The sequence below is a fragment of the Odocoileus virginianus genome, chromosome 3, assembly GCF_023699985.2.
Source record: "Odocoileus virginianus isolate 20LAN1187 ecotype Illinois chromosome 3, Ovbor_1.2, whole genome shotgun sequence".
Lineage (NCBI taxonomy): Eukaryota > Metazoa > Chordata > Mammalia > Artiodactyla > Cervidae > Odocoileus > Odocoileus virginianus.
The window spans coordinates 77,980,238-77,998,966 of NC_069676.1; the positions used below are offsets into that span (position 1 = coordinate 77,980,238).

The 18,729-nt window shown below is 34.2% G+C and overlaps 1 protein-coding gene across 2 annotated transcripts in view; it reads left to right on the forward strand.

Moving 5' to 3' along the window:
* The window catches only part of XRCC4 (X-ray repair cross complementing 4), a 280,295-nt gene that overhangs the window by 105,926 nt on the left and 155,640 nt on the right, over nucleotides 1-18,729 (forward strand). For both annotated transcript variants that reach the window (XM_020894180.2, XM_020894181.2), the window contains exons 4-5: nucleotides 11,705-11,871; nucleotides 17,692-17,844. In XM_020894180.2, the coding sequence (XP_020749839.2) occupies nucleotides 11,705-11,871; nucleotides 17,692-17,844 (320 nt within the window). The remainder of the gene's footprint in view (nucleotides 1-11,704; nucleotides 11,872-17,691; nucleotides 17,845-18,729) is intronic.

An 18,729-nucleotide genomic window follows, 5' to 3' on the forward strand; every position in this document is an offset into this window, starting at 1 on the left:
TATATCCAAAGAAAATGAAAACACTAATTTGAAAAGATATATGCACCCCAGTATCATATGCACCCCAGCAGCATTATTTACAACAGCTAGGATATGAATTTACATTTCCATCAAGAGATGAGTGGATAAAGGAGATCTGGCACACACGCAATGAAATATTACTCAGCCATAAAAAAAATGAATTTTTTGCTACTTGCAACAACATGGATGGCCTTGAAGGGTGTTATGCCTAGTGAAGTAAATCAGACAGAAAAAAACAAATGCTGTATCTGTTCACTTAAATATGGAATCTGAAAAATAAAGCTGATGAATGAATGTAACAGAACAGAAACAGACTCATAAATACAGATAGCAAATTAGTGCTTACCAGTGAGGAGAGGGATTGAGGGAAAGAGCAAAATAGAGAAAGGGGATTAAGAGACATAGACTACTAGGTATAAAATGAATAAGATGCAAGGATATAATGGACAGCACAGGGTATATAATCCATATTTTATCGTAATGGTAGTTGGAGTATAATCTATAAAAATATCAAATTACTATGTTGTACACCAGAAATTAGTATAACATTGTTAATCAACTATACTTCCGTTAAAAAAAAACATTTAAAAAAGAAAATGGAAACAAAAAATTAACAATGAGAAACAACCAAAGGACATAAAAATAACTTTTGATTAAAGAAGTGTAGTGATCCTGAATGGAGAAATTGCACAGTAGTTCATATTAGAACTTCCCTGGGACTTCCCTGGTGACTTAGATGGTAAAGCGTCTGCCTACAATGTGGGATATCTGGGTTCAATCCCTGGGTTGGGAAGATCTCCTGGAGAAAGAAATGGTAACCCACTCCAGTATTCTTGCCTGGAAAATCCCATAAATGGAGGAGCCTGGTAGGCTATAGTCCATGGGGTCACAAAGAGCTGGACACGACTGAGAAACTTCACTTTCACTACTTTCATATTAGAAATATGAATTCCTTCTAAAATAACTTGAAAATGAGTGTGATTCCAAACCAAATTCCTTGTAAATTTTATATGCATATATATATATTTTGCTTTTCGCTTTTGGTTTATCTGGAGTTCTGGTATGTGTCATCTTTCCCATGTTCTCTTGGTTAGAATTAGAAGCAAGTCACAGACCTACTCACACTTAAGAGCAGGGGATTACACGCTACCTGAATAATTAATTGGAGGGTGGGCAAATTGGGGACAGTCTTAGAGGAAATGCTGAGTACTTTGTAAGCACTCATTTTTCTGCCTGTAATCTTCTGAGGGCTTTTTGTTAGAGTGAGTTCTGAACTTGTTACTGTAGTCCACAAAATCCTGTGTGATCTAGTTTCCTGTCTACCTTTCCAATCTCATCTCTGTTCTCCATCTCAGTTTTCGGAAGGACTTGTTCTGTGACCACTATATCTAAGCATACTCTGCCCTCTAGTCGCTATCTTATGACCATTTTGTTTTCTTCATTAAAGCTAAAACTGGGTGAAATTATTATTTGCTCATTGGTGTTGTCAGTCCTCTACTAAAATATAAGGACCAAGTGAGTAGACACATTGTTTTTCTTGTTCAAAATAGTGTCTCCAATGCCTAGCACATAGTACATACTCAAAAAGTCAGATAAATGAATGGATGAATACATTCTATATTTAGCCATGTAAAAAAGGGAATGCTAATTTGAGTCATATATAGCTCCTATCTTTTTGCAGCTTTTGGACTAGTACAAGAAAAAAAAAAATACAGTATCTACTACTGTAGGTAAGAATCGCTAAGAAGAAATGGAGTAGCGCTCATAGTCAACAAGAGAGTCCAAAATGCAGTATTTGTGTGCAGTCTCAAAAATGACAGAATGATCTCTGTTCATTTCCAAAGAAAACCATTTAATATCACAGTAATCCAAGTCTGTGCCCCAGCCACTAATGCCGAAGAAGCTGAAGTTGAACAGTTCTATGAAGACCTACAAGACCTTCTAGAACAACACCAAAAAAAGATGGCCTTTTCATCATAGGGGACTGGAATGCAAAAGTAGGAAGTCAAGAGATACCTGGAGTAACAGGCAAGTTTGGCCTTGGAATACAGAATGAAGCAGGGCAAAGGCTAACTGAGTTTTGCCAAGAGAACACACTGAGGGTCATAGCAAACACTCTCGTCCAACAACACAAGAAATGACTCTACACATGGACATCACCAGATGGTCAGAACTGAAATCAGATTGTATTCTTTGCAGCTGAAGATGGAGAAGCTCTATACAGTCAGCAAAAACAAGACCAAGAGATGACTGTGGTCTAGATCATGAATTCCTTATTGCAAAATTCAGATTTAAATTGAAGAAAGGAGGGAAAATGACTAGACCATTCAGATAGGACCTAAATCAAATCCTTTACTTTTATACAGTGGAAGTGACAAATAGATTGAAGGGATTATATTTGATAGACAGAGTGCCTGAAGAACTAAGGATGGAGGTTCATAACACTGTACAGGAGGCAGTGATCAAAATCATCCCTAAGAAGAAGAAATGCAAAAAAGCAAAATGGTTGTCTGAGGAGGCCTTACAAATAACTGAGAAAAGAAGAGAAGCTAAAGGCAAGGGGAAAGGGAAAGACATGCCCAACTGAATGCAGATTCCAGAATAGCAAGGAGAGATAAGAAAGCCTTCCTCAGTGATCAATGCAAAAATAGAGGAAAACATAAAATAAGAAAGACTAGAGATCTCTTCTAGAAAATTAGAGATAAGGAAACATTTCATACAAAGATGTGCACAATAAAAGACAGACATAGTATGGACCTAACAGAAGATACAAGAAGAGGTGGCAAGAATACACAGAAAAACTATACACAAAAGATCTTAATGACCCAGATAACCACAATGGTGTGGTCATTCACCTAGAGCCAGATGTCCTAGAATGCAGTCATGTGGGCCTTAGGAAGCATCACTAAGAATAAAGCTAGTGGAGGTGATGGAATTCCACTTGAGCTATTTCAAATGCTAAGAATGTTGCTGTTGAAGTGCTGCAGTCAATACGGCAGCAAATTTGGAAAACTCAGCAGTGTCCTCAGGACCGGAAAAGGTCAGTTTTCATTCCAATCCCAAAGAGAGGCAATGCCAAAGAATGTTCAAACTAATGTACAGTTGCACTCATCTCATGCTAGCAAAGTAATGCTCAAAATTCTCCAAGCCAGGCTTAAACAGTATGTGAGCCATGAACTTCCAGATTTTCAAGATAAATTTAGAAAAGGCAGAGGAACCACAGATCAAATTGCCAACATACATTGGATCATCGAAAAAGCAAGAGATTTCCAGAATAACATCTACTTCTGCTTTATTGACTACTCTAAAGCCTTTGACTGTGTGGATCACAACAAACTGTGGAAAATTCTTAGAGATGGGAATATTAGATCACCTTACCTACTGCCTGAGAAACTTCTATGCCGGTTAAGAAGCAACAGTTAGACCTGAACATGGAACAATGAACTGGTTCCAAATTGGGAAAGGAGTACGTCAATGCTGTATATTGTCACCCTGCTTATTTAACTTAAATGCGGAGTATATCATTCAAAATACCAGACTGGATGAAGGACGAGCTGGAATCAAGATTGCTGCGAGAAATATCAATAACCTCAGATATGCAGATGACAACACACTTATGGCAGGAAGCAAAGAGGAACTAAAGAGCCTCTTGATGAAAGTGAAAGAAGAGAGTGAAAAAGCTGACTTAAAACTCAACATCAAAAAATGAAGATCATGGCTTCCAGTCCCATCACATCATGGCAAATAGATGGGGAAGCAATGGAAACAGTGAGAGACTTATTTTCTTGGGCTCCAAAATCACTGCAGATGGTGACTGCAGCCATGAATTTAAAAGATGCTTACTCCTTGGAAGGAAAGTTATGACCAACCTAGATAGCATATTAAAAAGCAGAGACATTATTTAACCCACAAAGATCTGTCTAGTCAAAGCTATGATTTTTCCGGTAGACATGTATGGATGTGAGAGTTGGACTATAAAGAAAGCTGAGCACTGAAGAATTGATGCTTTTGAACAATTGGTGTTGGAGAAGACTCTTGAAAGTCCTCTGGACTGCGGGGACATCAAATGAGTGAATCCTAAAAGAAATCAGTCCTGAATATTAATTGGTAGGACTGACGCTGAAGCTGAATCTCCAATACTTTGGCCACCTGATACAAAGAACCAACTCCTTGGAAAAGATCCTGATGCTGGGAACAATTAATGGCAGGAGGAGAAGGGGATAAGAAAGGATGAGATGGTTGGATGGCATCACCAACTCTATGGACATGAATTTGAGCAAGCTCTGGGAGTTAGTGATGGACATGGAAGCCTGGTGTGCTGCAGTCCATGGGGTCACAAAGAGTTGGACATGACTGAGTGACTGAAGTGAACTGAACTGAAGAAAAAAACAAGTAGATATTGTAATGCTATGGTAATTGTTTATAGAAGTCCTGACTTGAGAAAAGGTATCACCTATTGGTACACATTTGGCAGTTTTTCAACTTATCTGTAATAACGGAAGCTAATATTGTGGATAACCATATATCTCTACAGAGAAAGAAGATCTCTATAGAGTCTATAGGACTATATAGTCTATAGTCTATCCTGTAGATAGATCTAGAGTCCTATCTAAGAAATATTACCATTTATGCTGTAAATGAAAGACAGAGAAGCATACTATGAAGATATGATTAGATAAGTGTTAGGAGATCTAGTAGAGTGCCAGAAGATCTAAGATAATGTTTCTTTAACAGAATCTAATATCAAACTTAAGGTAAATAATAGGCAACCCCTGACATCTACCTACCCTGCTACCCTCAATCCAATTAACTGTTGCTAAAGACTTTAATGCTAAGTAGCTTCAGTCGTGTCTGACTCTTTGTGGCCCTATAGACTATAGCCCACTGGGCTCCTCTGTCCATGGGGATTCTCTAGACAAGAATACTGGAGTGGGTTGCCATGCCCTCCTCCAGGGGATCTTCCCAACCCAGGGTTCGATCCTGTGCCTCTTACGTGTCCTGTTATGGCAAGCAGATTCTTTACCACTAGTGTCACCTGTTGACTCTAAATTCATGTATAACATATTTTTCATTGTTTATTATAACTCCTAATTAGACTAAGATAAATCTGCTTTTTACTATGTTTTCCATGTACCAAAAGGTTCACCATCTCTATTTCAAGGACATAATGGAATAAACATTTGTAGTCATTTAAAGTAGCAGTAACTTCTGAAATTCCCTTATCACAAAGACATTTGGGCTTTTAATTTCATTTCTCTGATTCCTACTGATGGATTTTGCAATTATGAATCCCAAATAATTCTTAGATGATATTTAATATATTGCACCATACCCTTAAGATGCTAATAATTTATAGATCTATACTATAACTTAGAGTATTTTTTATTTTTGGATTATTGCATTTTGATTGTAAGGATGTACAGGATCTACACATCTGAAGCCCTGCATATGCAAGTCTTACTTGATCATATAATCATCTTAAGATATTTAAACATTTTAAATAAGATTTAAGAAATGTGGGCAAGAAAATAATTGGAAAGTTGAGGTTAATAGTCTCACAATAAAGTTCTCTTATCTGTTTAGAAAGTCCTATCAGCATTCTTTTCTCAGTTCCAGCTACTGTGGAAGATAATATGCCCAGTTGTCAACTGAGGTACGTTACTGGTTTAGAATATTAATTTGTAGTATTTTTAATTTAAATCTAAAATAACATTTCAGTAGGTCACAAAACCAAAGAGTTAATGATACAAAGATATTAGTAAAAAATAGTTGATTAAAATACACTTGATGATTAACATAACTAGGCTAAAATAATACAGTTTAGTTTCCTTTTTACTATGTAACTTGACTTGTTTCCTTTATTACTAGAATTTTGCAACTGTGTATTATAACAACTGTGTATTTACAGCTGTATGTTTTTCTATAATATAAAAATATCCTGTATTACAAACTATAATGAATAGGCCTTGCTTTTTAGTGTGCATAGAGCTAAACCTTTTTAATATGTTAATGAATTAAAAGCACATACTGAACAAAAGGGAATTCCATTTATTTGCCTAGGAATCATCTCAAGATATCTTTATTCCTCTTTTTCCTTTATGTTTACATCTTGGTTCCCAGAACAGTAATAAAGATTAATTCTGCAAGGTTATTTAGACTGCTTTGATAATGTATCAGCCTCTTTAGCTGATATTTTCTAAGCAGAGTTCAACTCATACCTTGAGAATCCTCCTGTCCCCAGAAACATTTGGAGTGACCATAAACAATTCCCCTGAAATTAGTGTTTATTTTGTGTATTTTACTGATACTATATATTCTCTTTTATCTGTGTGGCCATGCCAAAGAACCTGAAAACAGTACATATACATTCTTACATTCTTCAAAAAACAAATCTTTTTAAGTTTTATTAAACCAATGTATTATCACAGTATCAAGAGCTATTACACAGTCTTTTAACCATGCCCTTTTTGCTGAAATTATACTATTCAATAAAATAAAACTGGAATCTCCTTAAATAGCTTCAAGATTTCTTAATTTGTATTTAGAGTGTCACTGTCCCAATTATATATTTTACCGGACATATAATTTTATTCTCTTATTAATAAGTATCATAGCAGTTTTAAAAAATTTAAGCCTTTTATTGAGCAGTATATGTCTAGGGCTCTATAAGACTCTGTGGAAATTAAGGAAGACATATAAGATATGGTCTCTGATCTCAAAATACTAGAAACTTAAAGGAAAGCACTGCATTTCCGAAGCAACAAGAGAGATAGAGAGGATGAAACTGAAAAATTATGTGAGACAAACTCTGAAGTATTAAGAATAGAGAAGCTAATATAGGCTAAAGTAGATAAAGAGAATTTGATCTGGGCTTTGAAGTGATGGCTAAGAGGGTATGGCATTTAATCTTAGATTTAAAGATGTCTGGAATAAAAAACCATCTAAAGAAAATGGATATGTTTTCTGAAATAATGAATTTTTAATGCAAATCAGATAGAAATGCTTTGTTTTGCTTGCTAAAATAAATGACAGAGTCAACTAGTACAACTTATGATTACCAGTATTTAAAAAATCATTTTGAACTTTTTTGACAAAGAAAAATAAAAACATAGCTTAAAATCTTAGATTATAGACTGAGCGAGGTGCTTTGTATAGATCTGTGTACAGTGAATTCACCATAAGGTCTTAAGAACTAACTACAAAAAAATTTATTTTTGCCCATGCCTCTAAAGAAGAGACATGCTTTCAAAATGTCTTTAATTTGTGGTTTCTGACTCTGGTGTGCTATTTGAAGTCCTGATTTTATATTGCAGATTATTTTGAAATTACAGAACTAATAAAGAACAGCTGTGTTAATAGCCTTACATGTCCAACAAAATATGAAAGTAAAGGACTTTTAAATCGACACAACCATCCAATGTTACTTTTGTGGGAATTTGCTAACACTTTTTTTAAGTTTCCACTTTTTATTTGAAGGATGGTATAAAGATGGGTTGGATGTAGAGTTAGAGCATGGAAATATTTTATGCTTCTCAATTCATTAGGCCTGATTTGAGGCCCTTTGATAAGTCCAGGGCAATTGGGCATATGGCACATTACATCTGTGATAAGGTGGACAGGCAGGAACAGAGGTAGTGAGAATAAAAGAACATTTCCTGACTTGGCTCTGAACTATCTGAATACAGGCAGGATGGCCCAGACTCATTTTCTCATACATTCCAGAATTTTTCTACAAAATAAGTGGAATATTTCAAGTAAAATATTTTTCTTGGATTGAGTTTTAAGTACTTGATTATTTTCATTGTTTCAAATAACAGATGTTCACACCTGTTAAAGGACCCAAAACTAGTGAATATAATTAGAAAAATAGAAACTGAAAAATGATTGCCTACTCTTAAGAATAAATGACATTTTAAGCTTATTCTACACTGAATAGCCAAGAAAAAAATTTGAAGAATTCTCTTTTGGAATTTTGAATATAAGCATTTGAATGATATTTTGAAAGAAGGTGTTTGTTATTTAGTGATTTAAAACTATTCCCTTTATCTTTTGCCGTGTAAAATAGGTTAGGGGGTTGTGTTTACCTCTCCATTTTTATTTTACTTTATTCAGGATCAAAATGTGACTCTGAATATAACACTTGGAAATGGATAATGGGTCATTATCCATTTGACATTGTTGAAACTTCCAAGTGATAAAAAATTCTTTCCCTTCTATGTGCATCTTAGTCAAAGCTGCCAACATTTATGGAAATGTGAGAATATAAAATCATGCTTTGGGTTTATGTTTTACTGATAATCTATTGTCTAAAAATAAAATATGCTTCATCTTTCTTCTGTATTGACTCAAAGAAGTAATATTCTATAGCTGATCTTTATGTGTTTGTTTGCATAAGAGAAGCTTTAAAAGGTTAAATACTCAAATTTACTTTCAAGTATTATATAATTTGCATAGATAAAACTTTCCTATTTATACTTATATACTTGATACTTGTTAAATGGACTCATTATATGTACTTCAAAGCCAGAGTTTTGGCCATTTGATTTTAAGTTTAAGAGAAATAAATCAGATGTGACAAATAGTCTAAAATAATTTCAAACTTCTTATAATTTTTCTAAGTCTTTTTTGGGTAAAGGTTTAATAATAATAATTAAGCTATTAATGATAATTTAAGAATAATTTTACTATTAAAATTAGAATTCAGCTTAAATAAAAAATTATAATTTTACTATTAGAATTAGAGCTAAGCTCAAATTGCTGAATTTAGGTTTTATATATATGTATATACACAACTGTATGTACTTATTGAAATAATGCACAATTTTTATTAGTCTGTTTCCATTCTTTTTAGAAATAGGAAGAGGTGAGATAAAACAAATTAAAGCATCAAGCAGACATTATGACCTTCTTAGATTTTAAAAAAGATACACAAATACATACAAAATTTCTTTGTAGCTAAACCAGTACTATTCAGTCCTTGAATAACATTCGTGCCCATAATACATTATTATTATGTGCCCATGATAATGAAAGAGGAGAGTGAAAAAGTTGACTTAAAACTCAACATTCGAAAAACTAAGATCATGGCTTCTGGTCCCATCACTCCATGGCAAATAGATGGGGAAACAGTGGAAACAGTGAGATACTTTATTTCTGGGGGCTCCAAAATCACTGCAGATGCTGACTGGAGCCATGAAATTAAAAGATGCTTGCTCCTTGGAAGAAAAGCTATGACCAACCTAGGCAGCATATTAAAAAGCAGAGACATTACTTTGCCAACAAAGATCTGTCTAGTGAAAGTTAGTCATGTGTGCATGTGAAAGTTGAACCATAAAGAAAGCTGAGTGCGAAAGAATTGATGCTTTTGAACTGTGGAGAAGACTCTTGAGAGTCCCTTGGAATGCAAGGAGATCCATCTAGTCCATCCTAAAGGAGATCAGTCCTGAATATTCATTGGAAGGACTGATGCTGAAGCTGAAACTCCAGTACTTTGGCCACCTGATATGAAGAACTGTCTCACTGGAAAAGACCCTGATGCTGGGAAAGATTGAAGGCTGGAGGAGAAGGGGATGAGAAAGGATGAGATGGTTGGATGGCATCCCTGACTCGATGGACATGAGTTTGAGTAGGCTCTGGGAGTTGGTGATGGACAGGGAAGCCTGTTGTGCTGTAGTCCATGGGTTCGCAAAGAGTCAGACATGACAGAGTAACTGAACTGAACTAATACAAAAGTATAAAAACCCTTTGTCTTCCTTTACAGTTTAAGCAAATATATGTAAATATTTTTCAACATCTAGGAATTCTTAGTATTTAAATCTTTTCATCGAATTTCTATGATATCAAGTAAAAAACATCTACCTATGGTTTTGATCTGAAAATTTAAAAGTAAATTGGTCAACGTAATTCATCCAGAAAAATATACACTGTGGGGTTAAACAACTGAATAGTCCTAAATTATAGGAATTAACAGAAACATTTTATAAAGTACCACTGGGATTGCAAACAGTGGAGTTTTACTTTAGAACTTTTAGTTTTATTTGTACTTTGACTAATAATGATTTGTCTCAGAATTATCAGTCATTATTAAATGTTTCTTAATCTATATATAACATATTTATAGGAGTGCTCCTTTACAAACAAGATACTTTAGAAATATTCCTATCACTGGATGCCATAATAGAAACTACTTATCCAGGAGGCTAAATAACAACACACACACACAAAAAAAGTTCTGTAGTCTCAATATTGCCACCTACTCAATGGCTTTAGAATCTCTGTTTAGAATTATGTGTAGATTCTGAAGCTAATTCCTCCTCTTACTTGTTTGTTTAGCATACTCACTATGTCAGCAAATAGTTTGACAGGATAGCATAGTAGGATCTTGATTTTATTCCTTTTATATTTTACATAACCACTTTGACCTCAGTTAAAATGGATATAATAATAGTTCCATTTTGGTGATGATTAAATGAGTTTATATTTGTGCTATGCTTGAGTTATACCTCAACTATAAGATATGGTAACTATATAATTTCAATTGTTATTTAAAATCTTATTTTAGTTATAATAATTCTAATAGTAAGGATAATTATGTGCTGTGTGCTTAGTCGCTCAGTCATATCGGACTCACTGCAACCCCATGGATTGTAGCCCACCAGCCTCTTCTGTCCATGGATATTCTCCAAGCAAGAATACTTGAGTGCCTTGCCATGCCTTCCTCTGGGGATCTTCCCAACCCAGGGATTGAACCTAGGTCTCCCGCATTACAGGCAAATTCTTTACCATCTGAGCCCCCCAGGGAAGCCCAAGGATACTTATAGTCATTATTATTAAATCATTGTGTTTTAGTATCTTTATCTACCAAAACGAGGAAAGCCTGTGTCTCTTTTAGAATTCCTTAACTATAATAAAGATGTATTAAGCTATTTTATTTTGTAGTGCCTTCTAATAGAAGATTTAAGATATTTTTATGTCTTACCTCTACACAAAAGTACTCAAGTTTGACATATGACATTATCATTTATAATTTATAGTAATAAGTTATTGATTTTTGACAGAGAAGTAATTACTCTTCCCAGGTTTATAAATTTAAAAACCTATATTTCTCCTAGATGTTATAAAAATTTTGCTCTTTCTTCACAGATAGCTTTTACTATCAGTATTAACAGAAACTAGAGTTTAGAATCTTCATGTATGGGACTTATCTGGTGGTCCAGTGGCTAAGACTGTGCTTCCACGGCAGGAGGCATGGTTTCTGTTCCTGGTCAGGAACTAAGATCCCGTAGACCCGCCATGCACTGTGGCCCCCAAAAAAGAAAGAGTTTTCATGTGAAATTTATTTTATTATTCCGTGTATAGTGAGTTAAAATATGTACTAGATAGTAGAAACAGATGGTAGCATGTTTTTATGGTATTTATGTTGTTTTCATTCCTGCTAAAATGTGAGAGAGTGACTTACCACTTAATTTTTTTTCTTAGGTTTTATGTTGATTTATATGATAAACTTTATAAGGAAGTAGGAAGTTGCCCAGTAGTTTTGTTCACTGTATTTATATCTGGTAAATGCACTATATTTAAATCTTACACCTTTTTTTCCTCTCAGCAAAAAATATATATATTTAAAACTGGGCTATTCAATCTTGATTTTTCTCCCAAAACTAATCATGTTTTCTTTTGATCCTAGTTCAGGCTTGGTTCCTTCAACCTAGAGAAAATTGCAAGCCCAGCTGAGGTCATTAGAGAACTTATTTGTCACTGCCTGGACACCATTGCAGAAAGCCAAGCCAAAAATGAGCACCTGCAGAAAGAAAATGAAAGGCTTCTGAGAGATTGGAATGATGTTCAAGAACGGTGTGTACATAATGTGCTTGTATCTTAAGAACACTAAGCTCTTTATATTATTGTAGCTCTAAGTTAATGATTTATACACTTATGCCATATGTAGACTATCATATACTTAAAATGAAATATGCCATTGATTATACCTCTACTTAATGTGATTAAATTAAATTATTTGTTATTGTACAATATAGGAGAACAATAACACTTTTAGGTCATTAGTATTTGGTGGAACCAGCAAACTAATAACAGTAAGAAGTAATTGGACGGTGGGGATCAGAACCCGTTAATAGTAAGCAAAGTTTAGGAAGTTTGATATTTATAAGGATTAATTGACTTCAACTTACAGGATTAATAATGAATAAAAAAAGAAATGAAATATAAATAAGCATAGTTGATACCTTATTTGAAATCTTTTTATGAATGACATCTGTTTCAGGTGAAGTGTGTTTTGGCTCCTGAGAGAAACTTATTTTTTGCTGATTGATTGAAAGTTCATATTGTCAGCATTTTAAAAAGAAATAGTTGTTACTGCTTGATAAGATATTTGGAAGCCTTTCTTTTCCTGATTTTGCCTCTTATAAACAATGAAGAAGAAAGTGACCTGTCTTCTCAATTATGCAGTTTTCTCAATTATATCATGATCTAGGCTGGTCCAGGGTATACTGTATTACTCTATTATGTAAAAGCTATTTGAAAGAAATGTATATTGTGAATATTTATATCTCTACCAAGACATATTAATATAATATGCATATATTTGTTAATATATACATTGTAACATATGACAGAATTGTGCAGAATATAAAAAATAGTAATAATGCTCATTATTACATCCAGTATATAAAGATTTTTAATCTTTTATTCGATCCAGTAGCTCTAAAACATAAGAACATTTATCAATTTAGGGTCTTTTTAGGGTTCTCACTAAGATTGTTCTATATGTGCATCAGTAAGTATATGGGAAAGTGTATGAAAAATATGAAGGGTTTTTATCAGTATACCTATGTGTAAATGAGGTTTACTAGAAGAAATAATTTCTGTACATTCACTTACATTTATTAATTAATGTAAGGCATGAACCTAACACCTATCACCTAAAATTTGGTTATATTTGACTCTCATTTTTATGTTAATAAAGTATCTTGTTTTCTTTTAGTTCTGAATTAATTTTTATCTCCAATTATATAGTTAGACAAAACCAAATTATGTAAATGTTAAGAAACCATACAGAAAAATGTGTTATTGTTTCTTTTCAACTTTCTCTTAGAAATTCATGTTGCTATGAATTAATACAAAATGTTTGTTCTAGAAAGCCTGTTTTGGGACTTATACGAGTATTCTGGGTGTATTTTTCTACTTTATATTCAAAATAAATCAAATGAAAGGAGATGTACTCTGGTCATGATAAGCCATTATTTTAAAAACTCAAAATACCCTCAGGATGATAGGAAATTTGATCCACAAATTGCCCACAAAAATGCAGACTGGGTACTTGGTACTTGAGCAAATTGCTTTAAAATGTCTGCCAGAGGTTGAAAGAGGTATTATCTCATCAGTATTCAGCACCACTACCATAGGATGGGAATCAGCAGGGAACAAAGATGAGACAGTGGAGACAAATACACCCTGTGCTGTAAGACAGTGTGTGAGGGTACATATAATATGTGCTGCACAGATGCTCAACTTGCTATTTCTGAATTATCCAGAAAATTCTCTTGTGTTATTGTGACAAAAAGTTACCTTTTGATCAAATGCACAGCCATGTAGCTTATCACCAGTCTTACGCTCCAGCTATTCTTTTTTTTTTCCTGAATACCGGGTCACATATCTTTTTCAGGAATTGAAGATGTGTGTTCTTGGAGTAGCCCTCCAAACAGAGGAAACAAAATCTACTCCAGAGAATTCTAGGCTCTGGATGTATTCCAGATGTTAGATTAGTAGCTTTACCTATTTCCCAAATTTGTTTTTCTTTCCTATCACACAGAAAATGGCCATTTTAAAGAGCTGTAAATACACCTTGGTCACAGCCAAACTGTATTTCCTGAACTGTTCCTCATCCAGAGCCTTAGTTCACTGGTAAATGAGCAAAGGATTTACAAGTACTGCTTCCATAAGGCAGTACTACTGGTCAAGAGTCTTCAAAGAGATTAAAAATAGGACACAGACATTCTAAGTTAGGTATCTATCCACATAGAAAATAGAGTTGAGTCCCTTTCTTTAGGCCTAGTCACAGTTCAGTTTCCTGGGCTGCTCCTGATTAGTCTTATATCAGTGTCCATTCATGATTCAATCATTTTTTATCAGATTTTTTTTCCAGACTACATGTGCCTGGAGAGTGAGGAGGGGCACAAAACAGTTGCTGAGAATTCACTTAGAAGCTATGGTAGATAGGTCTGAAATATATTTAATAGAGAATAGGATATTATACGAGCAAAAAGCATATCATGGAAAATGTTTATGTTGTGTTAAGAAGAGAAGTGTGAATTACCAAAAATATGGATGGTATCTCATTTTTTGTAAAATACATCTTTAGATAAAGAATATCTAGGAGAAAATTAAGTGATAACTAGTGTGTATCTGTGTGGATCACAATAAACTGTGGAAAATTCTGAAAGAGATGGGAGTACCAGACCACCTGACCTGCCTTTTGAGAAACCTGTATGCAGGTTAGGAAGCAACAGTTAGAACTGGACATGGAACAACAGACTGGTTCCAAAAAGGAAAAGTAGTATGTCAAGGCTATATATTGTCACCCTGTTTATGTAACTTGTATGCAGAGTACATCATGAGATAATTGCAGCCATGAAATTAAAAGACGCTTACTCCTTGGAAGGAAAGTTATGACCAACCTAGACAGCATATTAAAAAGCAGAGACATTACTTTGTCAACAACGGTCCATCTAGCCAAGGCTATGGTTTTTCCAGTGGTCATGTATGGATGTGAGAGTTGGACTATAAAGAAAGCTGAGCACCGAAAAATTGAACTGTGGTATAGGAGAAGACTCTTGGAGAGTCCCTTCGATTGCAAGGAGATCCAGCCAGTCCATCCTAAAGGAGGTCAGGCCTGGGTGTTCATTGGAAAGACTGATGTTGAAGCTGAAACTCCAATACTTTGGCCACCTGAGGCGAAGAGCTGACTCATTTGAAAAGACTGTGATGCTGGGAAAGATTGAGGGCAGGAGGAGAAGGGGATGACAGAGGATGAGATGGTTTGATGGCATCACCGACTCAACGAACATGGGTTTGGATGGACTCCGGGAGTTTGTGATGGGCAGGGAGGTCTGGTGTGCTGTGGTTCATGGGGTCATAAAGAGTCAGACACAACTGAGCGACTGAACTGACTAAACTGAAGTGTGTGTCTGGAACTGTGGATTTAATTTTCTTACTTCTTGAGAGTATTTTTTGCATATATTTTGGTATATAAACATGTATCATTATAATCAGAGCCAAATCTAAAGCTATTTCCATTTGGGATAATGGGGGAGAATGAATACGATTTGAGTAAGGAATGAGGAATTGCAATAAGAGCGAAAAGGATGAGCTTTAACATGTATACTTTTTTTTCTTGCTTTTATTTATTTATTTTTCCATTTATTTTTATTAGTTGGAGGCTAATAACTTTACATTATTGTAGTGGTTTTTGCCGTACATTGACATGAATCAGCCATGGATTTACATGTGTTCCCCATCCCTCTGGGTCTTCCCAGTGCACCAGCCCTGAGCACTTGTCTCATGCATCCATACTGGCCTGGTGATCTATATTTGCTGTTATTTTTTATTTGCTATTTAATAATTGCAATCTTAGCTCTATTTTAAACAAGTGACATTACTGGATTCACTTAATTTTATATAGTGTAGATGAAGGAGAAAATATTAGAAATATTGTATGTAAATCCTTAGGTCATCAGCTATATTTCACTGGTTTTTCCATCTTAGTTTCAGATAACAGTTCTCAAGTTCTGTGTTAGTGAATAGGTCTTTTGTTTGTACTCAAACATCACGTTAGAAACTCTCTAGCTTTACTCTGAGATATAGTTATTAAACCTATAATTGGAGGCAGTTTTCAGCAGATTGAATTGGGTTGACACTCGTGGAATCATTAGAATAGAAGAGACCTTGAAAGCTCTTCTCTGCCTTCAAGCTAGGATCACATTATAGCCAGATGAATTCAGTCTGATTTTTAAAGACTCAAGATATATCTTCAACTCCTGTTGGTCGCCCATTACATTGTTTAAGAACAGTCACAGGGAGAAAATTCTTCCTTCCATCTATTGGTAATTTGAGTCCTTCATGGTATACTTGAAGGCCATTTCCTCTTGTTCTGTCATCAGAAAGGATGAGGAACAGCTGTTTACCATCTTCTTCAGTACTTAAAGGCTTATTAAATCTCTTTACCACTGCTTTCTTTTCCATTTCTTTTTAGCATTCTTTGTCCTATGAACTCTATGCAGATATTCTTTCGCTAAACAACCCTGACCTGGGTATAAACTTGGTCAGAGCTGAAAATACAAGGATTACTGCACTGTTTCTAAGTACCCCTTGTTAACATTTGTGTATCTGTTGTTTTATTTTGGGTTATCATTTAATCTGTATTATTTGAGATGTTATTTTCTATGAAATTACCTTGTTTCTGCTCTCATTTTTGTTGTATTCTTGACATTTGTTCTTAAATTCCTTGTTTTCCCATCCAGAAATATTTTATTTTGAAAATCAATGTTTTTTGTATTTAGTTTTTACCCTTTTAGTTTTTTTTTTTTTTTAATTGGAGGATAATTACTTCACAATGTTGTGTTGGTTTGTGCTGACAACAATCAGCTATATATATACATTGTATATGCACATATCCCCTCCCTGGTTAGCTTCTCTCCCACCCCACCCTCCAGTCCAACTCCTCTGGATATCACAGAGCACAGAACTGAGTTACTTTCCTTTGAGAAGTCCTCAACTGCTTTTAAATGAATACATTGCATGAGATAACTTATGTTTTAGTCTTTAAAATAGACGTTTATTAATTGTCTGTGTGTAGGCACGTATCAAGTATATTCAATTTCTGCTAGTCTGCCTTCTTTATATATATATATATATATGAGGGATTAAAGTTAGTACTGTCTCTTGTTAGCTCATTTGAATATTGTAGGAAAATTATAAATGATAAAGAATTTTATCTTTTGTCCTATATACCTAAATTTAAAGTATATAGTGTTTTACATATCTCCTTGGAAATTTCAACTTGGATGCTTTCATTTATTTTATAAGTACATACATTTAAGTGTGTGTATGTTTGCTGGATTATAAGATACAACTTGGTATATGATGTTCTTGCTATGGAGCAGTTCATAATCTATTTTGGGAGAACAGATTAGGTAAATCATTCAATCCCAAAACAAGATCATGGTTGCTATTATAGTAATATTAACAAAGTACCAGAAACAGGCTACAGTTACCCTTGTTTCAAATTTCTCTCACAAATATGTTCTTTTGGAAATAAGCCAAAGATGTGAATAAGTTATTACATTTAGGCATTTAGATGTTTTATAAGCTTTTTTGCTCTGAATTTCCAATTTTGATCCTTTTCTCATTGTGCAAACTACAAATGCTAATAAGCAGTAAGTTCTAATGATTTGTTTACCAATATAAAACTTTAAATCAATGAAAACTTTTTAAAGTGATTTTTTAAGTTGGAATTGTTTATTTTTAATTAATTTTTATTTAAAATGATTTTAAATGTATTTTTCTTGAAAAAAAATTGAAATAATCTTCAGTATTAGATTGAGTAATGCTAAGAAACCCCACATGATGTATTAATTGGTTTGTTTATTTACATTTTAGGTTTGAAAAATGTGTGAGTGCTAAGGAAGCTGTAGAGACTGATCTTTATAAACGGTTCATTCTGGTGCTGAATGAGAAGAAAGCAAAGATCAGAAGCTTACATAAATTGTTAAATGAAGTTCAAGAACTGGAAAAGAACATCGAACATAAGATGTATGTTTGACCTTTTTGTTTTGGGATGGCAGAAGCATACATTTTAGTGGAATTTCTTCCCAAACTTAATGAAAGTTAGATGCAAACTTTTTAGTGACATATCATAGCCTGGGGTTGGATGCTCTGGTTGTTAGTTGGAGAATACACAACATAATCTCTCCATTATCTGCCCAACAGTCACACCTACACTTAAATCATAAAACTGCCATAAGACTATTAAATAATAATAGTTTAATTCTTTGGCATCACTAAGGAATATATTAATTAAAAACTTTCATCTTCTGCAGAACCACAAAGGTTGGGCACACATTTGTAATCCGGATATCTAAGTAGTTGTTAATTTTAGGATCAAATGGCTCTGAGTATGAATATGTACTTGATGTTTAAGGAAAAATCATAGGTGACTTATGGCTGATATGGCTTGGACAATCATAATTACTTTAGGCATTAAATGATATAAGTTTGGGTCCTTATCCTGAATCTGAGAGAAAGCACAAATTTACTAATGGCATAATATAAAGAATATAACATTTAGTATCAGATGATCCTAGTTCAAGTGTTGATCTGGTACTGATATCTAGTGATACTTGACTTTGTCCTTTAAACACTCTGTGCCATACTTGACTATCTTCATAATAAGAGTAAAGGTAGCCATCTCAGAATTTGGGGGAGACCAAATGAGTTCTGCCCAAAGGCAGAACCGCTTTGAGATCAGTAAAGTACTGACCACTCTGTGACACACAGAAGATAATTTAGAAAAGTAGTATTGTGATTTGACAGATGAATAATAAATGATAATAAACTGATTCAATAATTAATTACAGTGAGCACTAAGCAACACTTACATTAGGTAAAAGAGAAACTTGTTCTTGAGAGTTAACAAAT